This window comes from Pollicipes pollicipes, unplaced genomic scaffold, assembly GCF_011947565.3.
Source record: "Pollicipes pollicipes isolate AB1234 unplaced genomic scaffold, Ppol_2.1 Scaffold_6052;HRSCAF=7182_pilon_pilon_pilon, whole genome shotgun sequence".
In the NCBI taxonomy this organism is placed as follows: Eukaryota; Metazoa; Arthropoda; class Thecostraca; order Pollicipedomorpha; family Pollicipedidae; genus Pollicipes; species Pollicipes pollicipes.
In genome coordinates, this window is record NW_023596805.1 from 67,464 (window position 1) to 87,027 (window position 19,564).

The 19,564-nt window shown below is 49.4% G+C and overlaps 1 protein-coding gene and 1 long non-coding RNA gene across 2 annotated transcripts; one reads left to right on the top strand and one right to left on the bottom strand.

Moving 5' to 3' along the window:
* Positions 1-945: 945 nt before the first annotated feature.
* LOC119104588 (uncharacterized) lies at positions 946-7,254 on the top strand. Its single transcript, XR_005094969.1, has 3 exons — positions 946-1,033; positions 3,245-3,394; positions 7,166-7,254. It is a non-coding gene; the product is annotated as an uncharacterized LOC119104588 (long non-coding RNA).
* Positions 7,255-12,661: 5,407 nt separating this feature from the next.
* LOC119104665 (heat shock protein beta-1-like) lies at positions 12,662-13,225 on the bottom strand. Its single transcript, XM_037228386.1, has one exon. It carries the CDS (start codon positions 13,223-13,225, stop codon positions 12,662-12,664), a length of 564 nt encoding a protein of 187 aa, XP_037084281.1.
* Between the last annotated feature and the right edge of the window lie 6,339 nt (positions 13,226-19,564).

Here is a 19,564-nt window from a genome sequence, read left to right on the forward strand (position 1 = left end):
CAATGCGCTCCACTGCTTGGCTCGTATGGTGGATATAAGTTTGCATCTCTGTCCGTCGCTCATCTTAGACACCAATAACTCGCGCAAGATGCGCTCCACTGCTTCGCCCGTGTGTTGGGCTCGAGTTTGCATCTCTCTCCGTCGCTCATCTGAGACACCAATATTTCGCGCAAGATGCGCTCCACTACTTCGCTCATGTGTTGGGTTCGAGTTTGCACCTCTCTTCGTCGCTTTTCTGAGGCACCAATAGCTCGTACTGATGCACTTCACTGCATAGCTCGTGTGGTGGGTACGAGTTTGCATGTCTCTCCGTCGTTCATCTGAGACACCAAACAGCTCGCGCATGATGCGCTCCACTGCTTGGCTCGTGCGGTGGGTACGAGTTTGCATCTCTCTCCGTCGCTCATCTGACGGCTGCAGGTGCGCCGCAGCGGGCGCCGCCTCCGCGGCGTGCACCACGTTCACCGGTACCGGCTGGGGACGATGGGTATGGGGCTGGGGTTGGGGACGATGACCTGGGATGAACCGCACTGGTTGCCGGCCGGGTTCACAGCGAGTGAACATGACATGACCGCAGGGGTCGCCACGAGCGCAGCCGGTACTGAGGTCGGCGCGACTCGGACCCACGCAAACTTTTGGGCAGGTTGGGATTTTTGTGCTTTGACCACATTGAATGGCACGCGAGCGGCAAAAAAAAACCGGAACATGGTCACCCACAGGACAACTTAAGCTGCCTATGTATGCAGTCAGTTCACGCTAACCGGATAGCGCCACACAAACCAGATACCAATGAGACAAACAACCAGCCACCGCCGGCGCACAGGACTTCGGCAGAGTACGGACCACGCGGGCTGTTCGCCGCCGCTGCTGGGTTTCTCTGCAGCGGCGGCCGCAGCGCCCAAGGCGATGGCGCGCGGTAGAGCTTGCACAGTCCGGCCCGGCCGGGCGGCCCGGGACGGAAGGCAGGTTCTGCCCGGGCTGCGGCGGCTCCGGCGGGTGCGGAGAGAAGTGGGAGTGATCTGCTCGCGTACAGGTACGGCAGTAGCGGCAGGGGCCAGACGACCATGTGTGAGTGCGTATGGACGGTGGGTAGAAATATCGATTCGGGTAGTGCTGGTGTGGGATTGAAATATCCGCGCTTCAATGCTGTTGAGCGTAAAGGTGATATGCATTAATTTTTTACTTTCAGTTTTCATTATGTGGCTTACAATGAGCCTCTTTATTCTTACAACAATTCACACGTTTTTGAAAACGGGATTTCTAAAGTTGTAAATGCGTTCTTCGTTATAATAATAAAAGCGCAAAGCGGTGTCCTCGGTGCTGCTTTCGTTATGACTGAAAAAAGCAAACTAAGTCTCATATTTTGTGCAATGAAAAGCCCGATGCGCATCTATCGCCTATATCATTAAGTTTTCCACGTATTTTGCCAATCGCAAACTTTTAATCATTTCAGCCCATGTCGTGCGTCTTAAATTAATAGCCATTGATGAACTTTGGGTCCTTGAAGAGCGCCTGCCCTCAGTCGTTTACGTTGGCCGTGATGTGACGCGCAAACATGCTAAAGAGGGTTATAAAAGCAATTTAAGCTTACCACAGCAAAGACGTGCCTTGTTGGAAGTATGGCCTGGGGCTACAACGAATGTGCGAGCCAAAATCAATCAGAATAAGCTAATATTTTGGATATCCGCACCCTCTGACCACGAAAACTCCAAGTACCTTGGCATGACATGACATGACACACGTGAATGTGCGACATTGCGCCTGCGGAGATAGATTTTAGCTGAAACAACTTGCAAGTTGTACGATGCAGTAGTGAAAAAGGATGGCTGCCCACTTGTGCCAACGGCTGCAAGATGTGGTTGCATCACCCAACACACATTGGAGTATGCACTTATTCATGTATACAGCATGCACGTATGTATACCTGTTTATGTTGTCACATCACAAACCATTGCTTTCACAATGAGTAACCGAAACATGTACATCACGTTTGTGCAGTTGCATCGTCGGTGTGACGTATCTCATAGAGCCGAACATGTTTAACCTGTTTTGTTTCCAAAGCTAAAGAGCTAAACTGAAAGCAGTTTTAAGCTATGTCAAAAATGTCGAATTGCTGCCTTGCCATCGAACTTGATGGCGAATCTGCTACCCTGGAGCAACGACATGCCGAATGCCTAGCACTGCTGTTTGTATACCCATCACTGCTGTTATATATCTAGCACTGCTGTTTGGCTAGATTTGACTGAGCTAGTTTCGGAATGAATCGGTCGATTCTGAACTGGATACTACGACATTGCATAATGGGACTGGGGAAGTTTTCTAGACAGGAGCCGATGGTGGTGGCAATACACAGACAAAACATGCCCCAAATTAAGGTCACGATGCGGTATGTACCTAATGACCGACTATTGAGATATGCTGTGGCATGTATCTGTTGACATCATGTATCTGTTGACATCATGTATCTTGACATCATGTATCTGTTGACATCATGTATCTGTTGACATCATGTATCTGTTGACATCATGTCTGTTGACATCATGTATCTGCTGACATCATGCAACCGACCCGCGGTTGCATGAGGAAATCTAAAAAACACGCGATATATGCAATAATTTCTGACGATGCACTTCTAAAAGCGATAATAAAGACTCGGACATGTTGTAAGACATACTCCAAGACATGTTCCGGACATGTTGTAAGACAATTCCATCGTCTTTTTTAGGCCGGCGGATTTCAGCGTTGATTCGTGCTGGCGCTGCTTATCAAAAGAAGTTTACGGTTCCGGTTAATTAAGCGATTACTCTTTTGCGTGGTATCGGTCATGTTTGTCTGTACTAAAACGTCATACCTGGCAAAAGGCCCCCGACGCTGCCATGCTGGTTGTGACCAAAGTAACCAGCTTTGTCAGCATAGGGCAGATGATGCCGGTAATTGTCGCCTCGGACGGCATGCTGGCAAGTATCAGGGGGATCACGACATCGGATAAGGTGAACACTGAAATGCCGCTCTTTGCACACATGCCTCAATCATCCCTCAATCAAACGGCCTGACACAACTCAGCACGTGATCACTTACTGAAAAACTCCGTAAGGACGCATCCAACAAGTTAAAACAGCCCACGCAAGTTCTCGGTTTCCATGTGATGACTTCGACTTGGGGCGGCGCCATGGTCTGTGTCACCATGGTCTGTGTCACCATGGTCTGTGTCACCATGGTCTGTGTCACATGCATGGCTGTTCAGGTCAAGAATGATATCATCAAGCTCAGATGGCCAGCCGGAGTACTCGAAGAAGAATTTCAGCCCAACGAGGCATTGGAACATTGCCAAGATCATCCTGCTCATCAGCATGGGCATGTGTCTCATGTTGGTCGTCGAGAACATGCGACTCCGGTAAAGTTTGCCGCGCTTCGCTTGGCACTATAAGCCATCGATATCGTCGTCCACGATGAGTGTGATAAGTATCATTCACGGCGTGATAAGTATCATCCACAATTAGTTTGACGCTTTGTCAGCTTGCCTGCTTCTTGCGGTATTTCGCTTTTTTGGACTTTCCCGAACCTTCTCCACCCATTGTTGCAATACTATCCGCACAGATTAGGCTGCCAGTGCCTGAGGCGCATTCGTTAAGGTGGGACCGAGCCAAGTGATGACAAACTTAGCTGATATCACCATGTAAAGAATACCCCGAAAAGCAAATAAAACACTCGTCCTTGGAAAACCGTACGCATAGCAATGCATTGAAATATCCCACCCGCATGAGTCAAGCGAGAAAAAGTTAATTATTGACATTGGCATACATATTTAGGAGCGACATGATTAACAAACTGATTGGATTTCGGACCATCAGTGCTTGCCAGCTTTAAAACGGTGCCGTGACTTGCTTTGGCATAAGCTAACTTTTTGCTGACTGCGAGGAAATGGAATTGTGACATTGCCAATATTTTGTATGGCCGGTCCCAATATGCTGGAACACATGTCTGTATACATCTGCCCGCCCCGATGTGTTTGGGCCTAGGTAACATCATGTTGTGTTTGAGGCCGGCTACAGAAAACGTGACGTTGACCGTCTAGCGATTCAATGCTTGCGCGCTTATCGACGGACAGTGCTGGAGCCGCTTGATTATGTTGAGAAGGTACGGTCATCTATAAGGTTTAGTTAGTTTTGTCGCCGTTTTAACCGGTCTCCAAAGATTATTAGAAATCACCAAAATGGCCACTTCTACCAGATAAAGTGAATCAAAACCGAAATGAACACTTTACACCGATCGGATTATTGTCATTAGTATGGACGTCTTCACCACCGGTTTAATTAAGTCGCTAACAACAATGCATACTTAAGTCACCAAATACAAGAAGGAAATGTCTAGAAAGAATAGTTTCCACCAGACAGTCTGAGGTTCCACCAAATAGGTGAAAAAACACCGATGCATAGCAGGAAATCAAGAATTTGTACCAGAATCTAAGAATTCGGCCGACCAGCAAAAAACGACCATATTTTTAACCAAACTGGCATCAACTTGGGAATGTTTTGGAACGCGGACGCCATTATTCACCCTGGAGTTTTGTTGTGAGAGCGAGTCGCTGACCAGCATTGAGTTTCGTACATACCTACACATCCAGGGGCATATCTAGCTGATCGGGGGGGGGGGGGGGAGGACAGGGGGAATATCCTCCTGCTAGGCCCTGAGCGACTTCGGGACCATCGGTAGAAACTATTAAGGGCCCGATATAGGGCCCGAAGGACTGGCTGGGGACGACCCCGGGGCAAAGGCCTGGCATTCAAGAGTCAGCCAAAGAGACTCGTCGCGCCTGTGGGGGTCCCCGAACGACAAGGGCGTCTATGCAGGTCCCAGACCACCAACGCTGAGCAGTCGGCTTCGAGTCGGTTTGGACCCTGGGGTCCTATTTACGAAACAGGGACAAGGCCAGCGTCCGCAGTTGCTCCTGAGGGCCTGCTGCGTGCGCCGAGGCCACTGAAAACAAGGTGGCTCCATCCAGGCACAGAGTGTTTAACAGTGGAGCCTGTGTCGGCAAGGGCCTCTAGCCGACCAGAGGCGCATTTTGCTGAAAAGAACAAGACGGGAACCTGAATGTCAGAGAGCCATTTGCGTTGGTCGAGCTCCTCGTTGCCTGACATGGAATGGAAATACAAGAAACTTCGATGAAATGGTCCACAATAGCATAATAGAAGGGTCCGGCCAGCCACGGACTCTATGACCAAACAAGGGCTCTTCAGGGTCCCTAAATTTAGGTAATTTTTGTGATTGTCGCCCTACCAATGTCCCTTGTCCTTGTCTTTGTCCTTGCCCTTGCCCTTGACCCTCGTCCGTGCCCTTGTCAACCTTCCCGCCATCCGAAGTCGGTGGTTTTAGCCCTGATGTGTGGTCGGTTTACTGTTTAGCCCTGATGTGTGGCCGGTTTACTGTATCGCATTTTAACCTGGCACCGATGGCGTGACTCAACCTTCTGGTGATAAACTAGCAGTCTCGGCTTGCTTCTTCAGTTGGTGATCAGGGTGTGTATTTTGGTCATGTAATTGGCCATTCCGGTTGTCCACTTAATTTTGTGCCGTTAGCTTTAAGTCTCTGCCTGCTCTGGCTGCGGATATATAAACATCATTCCCCCCAAATAAGCCCGAAACGGGCGGAGGCATGATTTGTGCACGATTGCGCAACACGAGGGATGGTCTGCACAGATCCGTCCACGGTCTTGGTAGTACAATTGCCTCTTTTGTGTCTTCACTAATCTTGCTTGTTCTCGTGTCCTTGTCCCTTGCCTGGTATTTGACGTTTGGTTCTGTTTCCGTCCATCTCCTTCAGCTGTGTTCGCGTTGAAAAGTGCTGCAATTCACCATGCTAGCCGAATGGGGACACGGTATGATAGCAATTGCACGGAAGTAGCTTGACGATATTATCATGCCATATCCATGATTATTTCTTGTCGCTGAAATTGTCTGATAACGACCAGCGGCTGCAGAGACTTGCAGCTGTAGAAGCTACAAATGTACAAATAAAGCTACAAATGTTAAAACGACCGCCAAAAGTGTACAAAATAAAGCTATAAAAAGTCAAAACGGAGCACCAAAATGAAAGCAAAATATTCTACAATAGCTACAAAAGGTTACAAAACACAAAATGTCTGGGTGGTTTCATGTTAAAACTCATTCTGTGCGCGATCTCGGTCGTGACAATGGTTTTTCCTTCCTCGTTATCAAAGCAAATGATAACCGGAAAAAGAATACATGAAACAATCCGAACGAGCTAACCAAAAAGCTCACAAAGTATCCCATATGCATAGATATTGGGTTACTATCTGTAAAACCAGCGTTGTCATGGCAATGACTGCGCCCATTGCGCCCTTCCCCACTGTGCTAAAACCATGACGCAACAAATTTTTTACGTAAGTTGCTAAGTGCAATTGCGAAGAACATTATGCACATAGATAAGACAGTAGTATTGGCCTCATTCCTCGCATATAAACCAGGAGAATGGAGATATAGTTGGGTTGCTATTTCAGCAGCATGCCTTTATTAAAACAAGAGCGGAAGTCATAGACTTCAGCTATTTTAGTCATAGACTTCCGCTATTCCGCCGGGAGTCATAGACTTCCGCTATTATAGTCATACACTTTCGCTAATCCGCCGGAGTTATAGACTTCCTCTATCGTTACGATAAGGCATGTTTCCGAAATATCAACCCAACTATATCTCCATTCTCTTGGGTTTTTGTCCGAGGAATGAGGCTAATACTACTGTGTTAGCTATGTAAAGAATTTTAAATGCATTTTCCGGGACACTGGCGTATTTAATACGACTAAGGCATAAAGAGGAATGAACACGTTTTGCAGAATTATGTTGGATGCATTCGAAACATTTGTGTCACTGCTGTTCTACACATGCCATTTTTTTTGCTTCCAGTTGTGCAGTTTATTATTCAGTTTGGATATCTTAGCTTTCCAGCTTGAACTCCAACCTCCTGCGAACGTTTGAAGTAATTGCGACAAAATCGGTGAGAAAACGTTTCATGGCATATTTTCGAGAGAGGTTTACGCAATTTTTAAGTGCACAGCCTCCCTCGCCGCCACTCATTGCAAACTATGTCCCTGTTTGGTTCCCATATTACCAATGCAGATATGTCATATGTCCACATCCGTTTTTTGCAGTTCGGTGGTAGACATGTCAATACAAGAGGCAAACAAGATAGATCTGCGGTCTGAAGTCCATCAAAACGGCCAGAAGGAGAAAGCTTTCAAGCCCGTCACAACCTCAAACCAACACCCAGACCGGGAGCAAGGAGGAAGTGCCCGGTCTTCACGCTTCCGAAGACCAACCGCTCGTCCAGGGAAAGGAGAATGGCCTCCAAGCCCACATCGCCAAATGGACGTTCCGACACTCAGGAAGAGGACGAAACCCATATGCAAAATCGGCGTTGGTATCCCATGATCAGCAGGGAGCGTGACAGAGCTGAGAAGAACTACGCTCGGCTGCATTCTCTGCTAACCACAATAGACCGGGACCATCGGTGCCGGCGGCTGGCTCTGGTCGGCGGCAGGTGCTTGTTTCTGCAAGTCCATGCACAGCTACCAGTTGGGAATGCGAGACGGCGCCCAAGCCAGTCCTGCTACGACCTGCTGCGGCCCCAACTGTTCCGTGCTGGTCGTTCGGCATCGCTTCGACTTCAGCTTCGACGTCGGCATGGAGGACCTGGGACTGCACCGTCCACGCCTTTGACCCCACCATGGGCTTTCACCGGCTTCCGGACGTCGGAGAGCATCCACTTCCACGGCGTCGGGAATCGGGGCGCAGGACGACTTCGGCGCCCGCTTCCCAGTCGCCAGCCTGGCCACCATTATTCAGCTGATCCCGCTGCAGCAGGACATCATCGACTACGTGAAGCTGGACATAGAGTGCAACGAGTGGGGACGTGCTGCAGCAGCAGCTGACCTCCTCCGGGGACCTGCTGCGCGTGCGGCAGCTCACAATCGAGTTTCACCTGTGGCAGTGGAAGCCGCAGCTGGACACTGAGGAGGGTTTGGCCCCCCGAAGCTAGCAATGTGACGGTGACGGCGGAGAACGCCGCCCGATTCGTGACCGTACTGACCCTCGCTGTGGGAAGCAGGCTTCAAGCTGGTGTACTCCGCACCGTACGGTCGGTGTTTTAGCTACAGCACAGGGTGCTTACCGTTTTTATTCGAGACGCTCTGGATAAATGCAAACATCAGCTAGTTTTCCAGAATCATTTTCAAGTGGCATGCACATCACATTTGTGGTGAATTAATTACTGAGCCATGTATATTTTTCCAACTTTTGATTCTCGAGTGGATTACTGAAGGTGATCATGTGGTCGAAGTAAAGATTTGGGTATATCTTCCGGACTGTATGGAGCTTCACCTGACATGAATTGGCGCTTACTCTTAGCTTACATTATGTCATGTTCCTGATGTTGAACACGGCCTTTCTTTTGAAGCCTTTTAGGTCTAGAGGATCATCGTTAATGGTGCTATATATGTGCTTTCATTGTTTTTTTCAGGTGAAAAATTCATTCCTTGTATTTCAGGCTTGACCCAAATACAAGGAATGACGAGTTTATCTAACTCTGCTTTTTCTTTCGATCAGACCATTACATTCCAGAGATAAACACGAAGTCACGCTAAACACCCGGGATCGCAGAGGGGTGGAAATCAGGCAGCATCGGAAGTCACCGAAAATAAGGTCAGTGTGGCAGACCTGGGGTCGGTGAGGGGAGGGGCGACAGTGGCCTGAAATCGCTTTCCACTTGGGTGAAGCGCTCATGTTATTTCCTACAGGGAGATGAAAAAATATATAATTGCTGACGTTTAACGCCACACGAATGGGCTGGAACATGCAACTAATTTTTCTGCATTCATTCCTCTTTTCAGGTCCCGGTTGTTGTCCTGCTGGTTTAGTATCCTGTCCAAGTGCAAAATTGTCTTATTCAAGACTACCTCACCATTCACTGTCCGTTAAGAACTATATTTGCATATTTTCCAATTTATTCGCGAATCACATTATCACACGAAGACACTGCAATGTTTGCATAATGTGGTGATTACTCAGGATAGTTAGCCGGGTTTGTTTGATTTCAGTCGGCAGAAAAACATCTGAGGCGCCGAGTGATCTTTAGGAACTTGCCTCAGCCCAGCTGCAAAGCGTTCACAATATATCGACAAAACCGCGTTGCCACGATCATAATACAGCAGACGCTGAAGGCGACAATTTTACAGCAAACACAGGGGTTTTACAGCAAACGTGGATTTGGAGGGAACTAGACCTGCCAGCAAGTTTTTCTTTTCAAAATACGTAAAACAAACAAGATGCCCCCTCCAATGGGTGCTTTCATCCCCCCCTCCCCCAACAGATCCTGAACTCATGACATGTGTCGACCTTTGCGTATCATCTTGCCAATACACTTCCGCAACGGATGCACCGCAATGTAACACTCGCCTCTCATTTGGCCCGTGTTGAGACCAAGGCTGCCGAATGACTGCGTTTCGGTAAACTTAGCAAAAAATATGACACCACAGGAGTCGGAAACGTGCCAAAACCTCTCGCACACTTACCCTTCTAATTATTTTTTGCGGGCTTCATCCCATCAATGATTAAGCAGCGATGCAGGGGCATTAAGCGAGCGTTCAGTGTCAGCAGGTTATTGTCGCCATTATTCGCCATTATTGACGCCAGCGATCTATCAATATCTGGGTTGGTTTAGCGCGTTGGTGGGACTGTGCTACCGGTTTCGAGCATTTCCGTCATTGCCTGGCGCACAGCAATGCACTTTGGGCAGAACTGAAAACCATATCATAACTCACCCTGCTTCGCCGTTTTTAATAACACGGACTGATGGGGATGTAGCCCTTGCCGGTTTCAAAGCAAGAAATATAGAGCCTCGCGAAAAATACGGCGAATTGGTATATACGAGATTGCGCATTGGTGGCAAGTCTTCCGTGGCTAGGCTAAAATTAGCCAACAGGCCAGGTCAAAGGTCAAATTGTTGTGGTTACAACTATTTTCGGCTTTACATGCTCATATGTACAGGACCATGCTTTCAGGAGACACAAAACTTCAATAAGCGTATTCGTTATCTAATACGTTTACAATCGCATGCAATTATATATGTTTTGAGCGCACGTATATCAGGCAGGGCTCCGTCGATGCGACAGTGTCAGCCGCCGCTCAAGTCCGTGGAACCGTCGGTTGCCTACCTCTGCTCGCACCGGCAGTGGTTCACTGTGCAGTGTCCTAAAAAAAACATCGCAGCTCAGAAACCAGAGTGGTAAGGGACCCGTGTTTGTGAACCGCGCAAGAAATATGTTAAGGGCTCACGAAAACTTATACGCGATTAGACAATTTAACGAAAACCTACACCCAGAATAAACCTTAGGCAGAGGAATGGAGGCTCATAAGCCCTCCTATGAGAGCGGATGCTTACATTTTAGACAATAAAACGATCACAAAAAGCGCTACGCTAAAACGAGTGCCTCTGACAAGCATAGACGTGGATTCTCCGGATAGCCATGTTGTGGACACATATTTCACACATTGCCCCGCCGAAAATGATATTTTCGGTCATGTTTTATCCCTCAGAATCCAACTGACTCCTCCAATTCTGATTCCCCCATCCCAGATACGTGGCTGCTCACATGCCACATACAAGACTACACCAGGCGCCTGAGGCCACACAAACCGATATGAAAAGCGTTACCCATGGCCACAGTGGTTATCCAACATCTATTGCAAGGTTATCCTTAGTTTGGCATCAACGTACGCACACGGTAAAGACAGCTATGGCATTCACAAACCTTTCCGGATTCTGTCACAGGCTATCAAGTCGCGACGAGAAGCACCAACGCAGCAACGTGAATAACCATTGGGCCCATATCTAGATGCCACCTCCCTGTGCTGCCGGTTAGGTATTAGACCATGGGTCTAAGTGAATAAAGTAAAAACTGGTATGGACTTGTGTGCTCACCCAACCACCCCCCATGACCAATCACAGTAGTTGTGCTATGGGCTGATGAAGTTTGTTAGCAACGATTACATCGGCATCAGCAGATTCGAATTCCAAATGGGGATGTCGAAATCGTGCAATGCCTTGACTGAGGGCCAACAATCACTGATCCTTGAACGGTAAGCAAATAATAACTTGGGTGTCGAAATGTCGCGAAAGCATGCCGCAGGCTCAACGTAAATTCCTATACGATATGGATATGATATACATATAATATATATATACATATATATATATATACATAATATATATATATATATATATATATATATATTCGGCATTCACCGCAGCTCAGCGATTGCGTCTTCGTCACGTGGATCAGTCCACATTTCAGCCCTTCTTCTAACATGGATGTCTCTCCCCACAAACAGGTCATCGTATTCTGATATGTATTTACACATTCGCAAGTGGTGGCCAATAAACATCACTCAGACGCGAAACCGATGTGAGCAGCATCACCATCATTATTCGACGTGCATCACAACGATAGAAGCCGACGCAACATTCTGGATTGAAGGTAAAACGTCAGCACATTTCTGCCGTCCAAAGGTAAACCCCATATGTTAATTTCTGGCCATGTTGGTTTTTATGTCACCTGATCCTGGTACTCCTGTTGGATGCGGCTATTTACACAATCAGTTGATATTTTTACAAGCTTTTAGCACTTTCTTTCAGGTAAGAGTTTGTGAGAATTTCAACTATTGGTTTGAGCATCCGCATGAGAAGACGAATAAAATGACATTAAAAACACAAATGGCCAGAAATAAACATATAACGATTTACCTTGGAACGAAATATTTGTAATGCAGAAGTGTAATCAAAATGCCATGCATCATCAACGGGCCGCCGCCAACGCATAACAAAATAAGGCGTTAACTTTGCTACAAAGACATAACCTACGTACAGAAAATGCCTCTCGAACGCAATTCGTAAGTCTTAAAAGTCGCTGATGTCACCATTGCCATCACGCGCCGGGGGCAGAGCCCTTCAGCGCATGCGCCGTTGCAACCGGAGCCTCGACCACCAGCTGACCGCCGCGCGTGAGGCGGGAGGTCACGGCGTCAGGGTCGGCACCAGGGGGAAGTGCAGCCCTGCGCATGAAGCGGACCATCGTGCTCCCCATCCTCCGCTCGCGTTTCGCGGACAGCCTCCCACCGTCAGCACGCTTGTCCCTGACGGTGACGCGGACCTCCTGCGGCAGGAAGTCCCGTACGTCCAGGGTCAGCCGGAACGTGTCCTCCAGGCGCCGCCCTGGCACGTCCGCAGCGCCCTGATGCCGCGCCGCAATATCGTCGGCTTTCTGGCGCCGTTCCGCGACGTCTCCAGCTTCCTCTGCGTCATCCTCTTCCAGGACCACGACCTCGCTGTCTTCTGACTCGGAAGTCGTGGAGGCGGTGCCTTCCGGCTCAGGCGCCGGGTGGTCGGCAGCGGCTTCGTCTTCGGCTTCACAATCATCAGTGGCATCAGCCACGTTTCCGGCATCCGGTTGGTGATCTTCAGTCGGAGCAGCTTGCGTTGTACTTGCATCCTGTGCAGGATGATATGCGGCCACCTGCTCGGCGCATCTTCTACCTCTGGCGATGCAGCACGGTCTACAGCGCCCCGCTCGCACTCGTGAATGCCTTCTTTTTCAGAGCACTCGCTCGAAGCAGCGGCAATCAGCATCCACTGCCGCTTCCGCGTCTCTCTCTTCGGACCGAGCGGCTGGAACTTCAATCTGCTTATCTTCCACGACACATGAGTCCAGATCGTCGTACGTCACCTTCACCGTCTTCGCCTCCAGTGCCAGCGGATCGACCGCCGGCGCCTCCAGCACCAACTGACCTGACCGGCTGTGTCTCCAGGTCAGGTCGTCGGCCCGCACGCTTTCTGGCAGCGTCACCTTCCGCACCATCTTGCTGGATACGAAGCTGCCAGCTGAGCGCTCCTTGTGACGAGCACGCACCGTCACCACCCTGCCCGACCGCCGAACGTTTACCTCCTCCGGCCGGTACCCCAGCGGCGTCGACCACCAGCCGGAACCCCTCGCTTCCGGCCGCTGTTTTTCCTCGTGGCGGCAGAGTCGCTTCGTTGCCGTCGGCTCCAGCGCCTGGCGGAGATGCCGCTTCAGCGCCCGATGCGGTCCGTGGACGTGCGGGCTCCAGGTGCAGCCCTCGGACTCCGCCAGCCCAGACCACGGGTCCCAGTGCCGCATTCGGCGAGGCTCGAAAAACAGCAATGTCGCCATGTTCGTCGTGAGTGTGCACTAGCCGCTTGCGCGCGAGCGGCACCCAGCCGATATTGGAGTGATTCTGATGAGGCGGAGTGCTGCCGCGCTGTTTTATGTTGGGAGACACTGATCGAGAACGGACGCGAACGCTCCCGTCGCCGGGCCGCTGCGCGATTTCCTCGGCGCGCTCGAGAACCGTCGGGAATCCAGCTGACCAATGAGAATCAGCTATGTTTATGACGTCATACAGTTGCCCAATAACACGGGATTTCGCTATGTGACGTCATACATACTGGAGCATACTGGTGAGACAGATCAAGCCAGTGCGCTATAACAGCCGTACGATTTTCGAGGGGTTCAGAGATTGCAGTATGTACTGCGACTATGTGAATAACCGATGGACGATAGCGAAACAGTGAATAACCGATGGACCATAACGAAACAGCAGGAATATAACATTCCCGCTTTGAGTCCCCCTACGTCGAACCTTTACATAACTTAGCTGGACAAGTTCTGCTGATGAAGTCGCGATGTTCATTAGCGTAGGAATCACACACCACAATCGGGAGTGACTAGTACAGCCGGCGATAGCAGGCCTGCGTATGCTCCAGGAAAACCATGTTCATTACCAAGAGAATTACACAGCCTTACAGTTAAAATTTGTTGGTGTTCTTAGGATTAGAATTTGCCGTACCAATAGAATAACACATTTGCTGGTTTCTTCGCTGGCCTCCATTCGCGTTGCATTGCTTCAATCTTAAATCTCTTGAAAAATCTTGCTTTAATCTTAAGCTTTCTCCCAATTTCGTGTCTTTACCATGACGACGCAGGAGTGTGGCGCAATCGCTGTGCACGAACTTCTGATGTTGAATGAACAAGTCTCAGGCGCCGATCGTGGTTACCAGATACTTCTGCTGGAGGACAGCACCTGTCGTTTAGCAAATGCTCCAGATGTCGCTGCGAGCACTACCTGGACCCCCATCGAACTGAACAACCGGCTTAGTTCGCCGTCCTGCCGGAGATGCGACAAGACAGCGAAGTTCTCGCACAGAGCCTCTCGAGGCGGCCGCTGCGTGGCGCTGCCGTCGCTGCGGCAAAACTCCCCGGCGGAGGGCGTGAGGACGAGACTGGCGGCATGATTTACGGGAGGATGCGATATCAGGACCACTCAGCCTCATGGGTATAGGTATGGTATGTGTAGGGTATAGGTATATGGGTATTGGTATAGTCACAACTGGACCAGGCTATTGAGCAACAATGCATCAGTATGAGTCAGGACAGGAGTGAATCCCCGCTGTCTGGGCTGAAATAATCATTTCCAGTCAGCTGAAACAGCACAACACTTTCTAGACAGTCTCATCTCGCCCACGTCCCGGCTGTGACAAACGGCGCGACAACCAGCTGTTTCACAGCCAGCATGCCCATGTCCAATATGACCCATCCTGTGCCCGCCTGGCAGGTGGAGGGCAGACGGGGTTCAATGGCACAGCTGACGCAGACGGCGGAGCGGTCGGTGGAGGGTCTGGAGGTCGTCGCTCCCAGCTCGACCCCTTCTGAAGTCATAGGGCGGAGGTCAGCCATGCCCTGGTGCAGCTGTGCGGCACCGCCCCAGGCTACACATGGTCAAGGCAGGCTGGGGCCGAAGTCGTGGGTGTCTATAGACATAAGCGATGGCATTCCCGCTGAAATTTATTCACCTTATCACTATCCTTGGCACTGAACCCTTTGACTGTTGGCACGAACATTATTCCTCGTCCTGATTTGTTTTTTTCCATAACGGGAACCGACTGTGTGGGTTAGGGGCGGGGAAGGGGCCCCCTGCCGTTTCCAAAGCAAAGAAAAATAGAGCCTCGCGGAGGGGAAAAGCGGATTGGTCTCAACGAGCTCATACGGATATTACTGGATTATTTTCGTGTTGATGAGTTACTAATTCATCGCATCATGCCAGGTCGAGTCAGTTTTTCTTGACATTACGCCTTTGCAGCTTTACATGCCAATATATTCGAAATTTTGCCATGTGGCAGCATAAAACTTACACATACGTAATCCTTTTTTGATCCTGGTCCGAATGAGTTGGAGTTTGTTTTTTTAGTACGTATGTATTTTCCTGAGGATATGAGTTTGGGATGACGCGCAATTGCCCTAAAATTTCTGGTGGTTTATGGAGGCGGGAGGGGGGCATTCATCCCGCATGTTTCGACACCAAAAACGAGTCTAGTTTTTTCGAACACGAACGGCTTTTTCAGATCAATGCACGGCGACCTACTGCCGACGCGGGCGGCGGACAACAGCCAGCGAATCTAAACAGTGACGCGCGGGCAGGTCGATGCTGTACACGGGCTTATATATATATATATATATATATATATATATATACATACATTATATATATATATATATATATATATATATATATATATATATATATATATATATATATAGTTAAAGATAGATAGAAAGATATAGATCTTTGTACCCTTTTTCTTATCATTATGCAACATCATGCTGTTGGAGTGGACTCGGCGCGTTTAGCAACCCAAGAGCTTTACGAGCTTTACAGCCGATAAAAGCTTTACAGTTGAAAGAGATGCTTGTGTCAGTCCCTCCACGGACTGTCAGAAATTGGACATTGTTGATCAGCTGTCATTATCAAGGAACAATCACAAGGAATTTAAGGAACGGTCACAAATGCTGCAGCGTTCTAGGAAGAGACATGCCCAGCATATGACGTCAGCTTACACATCACCCAAACAGCTGACGTACTGTCAGGCGCGCGAACTGCGGGGCAGACACCAAGCTTGCTCGTGCTATGGCATGACAATGCTTCAACCGCTGGTACAAGGTAGTTCAACATGCTGCACCCTCCCGGAGATTGAAACGTCATCGAGACTGGACTTGTGTTATGGACCTCGCTCCGACTTCCTCGCGAGGATCAGGCTTACTTGAGACGTCGTTCATCTCAGATACGTTTGAGACTGAGACGTCGTTCAGTCAATATAATTATGTTTGCACTAAGATGTCGTTATATTGGTGCTCCCTGGTGTATTCAAAGGATTTAAGTGGATTCTGAACTCAAAATCCCGAGAAGCCAGAAGCTAAAGCTCACTCTGTTCTCAAGCGCAAACTTGACTATTCCTTTCAACAGAGACTGAAAACGGGCGGATGACCGTGCGCTCCCACCACGCGTGAACAACAAACGCTGGTATTTCAACTTATCACTATAATTATTCCCTTGAGGAAGTTCGTTCCGTACCTATTTTGCCACAATGAACGTGCCTTCGGAATTACCGTCCGAACACATTAAACACTATAACTTACAAACATCTGGCAGCTCCGCGCGCCCAACGAAGCGTTGCTGCCAGATTGCAGCCATGCTTCGGAAGGGTGCGGCTCTGGTCTTTCAATTTCCACTGGACTCGATGGCATTTTAATGGCTTTGTGAAAACATCGACACAAGTGATATCTTTGGGAAGATTTTACATTAGCTGGAATCTGACGCATTATTGACGTCTTTCCGGCGATACTTGGCGTAAATAGCGCATTACCGTAATTGCGGGGAATGTGTATGGGACCTCCTCATTTTTGTCATAGCCAGGCTGATGAAACGTTCACTATTAACGGTGAACGAGTTGGTCAAGCAGACATAAACCATAATCTAACAGTGAAAGCAACCTATTTGTATTATCAAAAGATAATTGAACCTGCACCATGGACAGAAATATTGAAGAAACCCTGTTCGATCTATGCTTTGAAAGTTCAGTTCGGTTCGTCAAACGGCCTGGGCCAATCTCACTGTGACGGTGACTTTGTGGGTATAAGATCTCTGTTGCCATTTGTGTAACTGCTGGTGGGACGGAGTGGGGACCTCCAATTTCACCTGCCATTTCGTCTGCACTAAGCTACCCACAGATGCGTGCTAGTTATGCTTTCCCTTCAAAACGTAATTCTCACGTCAACTTGTCCCCTCTATAAGGCGAATCGTTACATCAATTTACATGCCACTCTGGCTCTGTTTATTCTTAATTTCAGTGACATTGCTAGACGCTATCCGTGATACAGATGTATGCATTGTTTTGTTTGCAAACATTATGAAATTTGATTAAAATGCTTCACCCCGACTGCACATACATCTCAGCTGAAATCTGATTCCCTTCCAAGACCAACTGTCACCAGCATAAAAAGGACAGGGTGATAAGTACTGGCGATTCTATTATCAAGTAGGTTTACCATACATAATTGAAGCTCTAATGAAGCCACATGAAACGTATTGTGGTGCTTTCTTAAAGCATGGCAATGGTGCATATTAGTCTTACTTCTCTTAATATCCGCACGACTCCGCCACATCCCCTGCATCAAGGGGTAGGCTTTTAAATGGTCTGGCACGGTTCTGAGCCTCTGACATATTACTTAACTGTTTGATCATGGTTCTCACTATTTATGGTAACTGGGAAGGGTCATTCTTCATAAAGAATAAACACCTTTTTTGAGCTACTGACGCTCAGGCAAGCTTAAGGCGAATTCATATGCACGTCCTGAAATTTCCATTTATTTTAGAAGCTGCTGTGGGCACCAAATGCTTCTTCCAAGGAACCAAACTGGTGCTAAGTGTGGGCTGTAAAAAAGCAAGTGTAACTAACGTTATGATGAGCTAGTATGTTTTTAAAAGGCTTAGATTCATTTGCAGTGAAAAGAAATATCATTCTGGTAAGTGGCCTCTGGTCTGATCTGGTAACAAGTAGGCAATTTTAAAACTGTTCTGCATCTGCTCTGTGCATGCGCCATGCTCCTTCGCCGCGGCAGCTATGTGCTATAATTGATGTGATGTTAATTTTGATCAGATCTGTATAGCTGCTGATCATTCGACCCTACGGCTCTCAACAGGAAGCATCCCCTTGATATACCACTGACCCACTTGATCCCTTGACCCACTGCGCTGGCAACGCACCGGCTGTTCAGCAAGTAAATTGAAAAAGACCCTGCGTGTCTAGAAAGCTATACTGGGATTTGGGACAGTTTGTGACCTCGTGAGCTTTCAACGGTCGGCGTGCCTCTGGTCGCAAGAGCATGACCACCAGGTGCGCCGCTCGCCGGTCTGGTTCTGGTCGGACTAGTTCGGCGGAAGTCAGCGGCGGCTGTCCTGTCCTGTTTCACTAAGGCACGAACCCAGCGGGCGGGCTGGCGATGGGGGTCGAGAAGAAAGCGGTGGGGAAGGCGCTTCTTGGCCCCGGTTCGCGGAATGCGGTGATGGATGCGCTGTAAGAAGAGGGCACAAGGGATGTTCGGAGCCTGAAGTCGGCGCTGCGTCGGGAGTTCGGTCCGTTCCAGAGCGGGTACCATGACCGGCTCAGTCAGCGACGTAACCAGCCCTCCGAGACATACGGTATGTTTCTTTCCGTGTGTCATTGGGGCTTTCCGACGCACTCAGCTGCTGAGGCTATATGGCGTCGCCTGCCTGTCACCCTGGCAGGAAGGGCGGGCACCGCAGGGAATCGAACCCCATACCTCTGGTTTCCCAGACGCGCAGTGGTTAACGCAGACGAGTTAGCCACTACACTACCGGCACCCGCATGTTTCTTTCCGATTTACTCTTTGTTTCGTGGTGCGTTTCCTGGCTCGGAGCCTGGCACGTCTTTTGGAGCCGCTCTCTTGAGGAGTCGGTTCTTGGATGGCATCACGTCAGACGTTGCGGCACAGTTACGGCTGTTGTATCCCAGCACTGACGTTGCTAAGATGCCGATACATGCAAAAACAATGAGGAGGCTGTCCATCGCTCGCCGGCTGGTCAGTCAAATTGTGGAGGGGCCTGCGGTAGAGAAGGGAGCGGTCGATCATCTTCGTGACGAGGCAGCCGAGCTCTCTCGTGCCGTGTTTGAGATCCGCGCGGCGGTCGGGCCGGCCGGCTGGCGCTATCGCCGGAGGCGGCGTGACGTCATTCGGGGCCGGGCGGGTCAGCCAGCGGTCGGCTCAGCGTGGTGGAGGACCGCCACGTGACCCGGCCAAGGTCAGCTGGGCGGGCGGTCCACAGGAGCGTGCACGGGGGGAGGTGGACACCGATAGACTAAGCTGGAGAGGGGCTAGTGTGGTGTATTGCGTTACCAGTGCGCGCGCCTGGACGCGCCTCTGCGGCCGACCGCCGGAGGCGGCGGCCGACCAGCCGTCGCGGTCACAGGGACGCCTGTCGACTGGTACCGGTGAGAGCGCGCGTGATAACCAAATTACTTATTACGAACACCTTCATTCAAGTTGCTATTCAAAACTGGTAAGATTTTTTAAATCCATTTTAGCGGTCAGATGTGGATGCAAAATGTGTACAATTTTTTAAAA

What these genes read in the sequence shown, in the direction of transcription:
- LOC119104665 (XM_037228386.1), bottom strand. Translation starts at nt 13,225, where the DNA reads ATGCGGCACTGGGACCCGTGGTCTGGGCTGGCGGAGTCCGAGGGCTGC.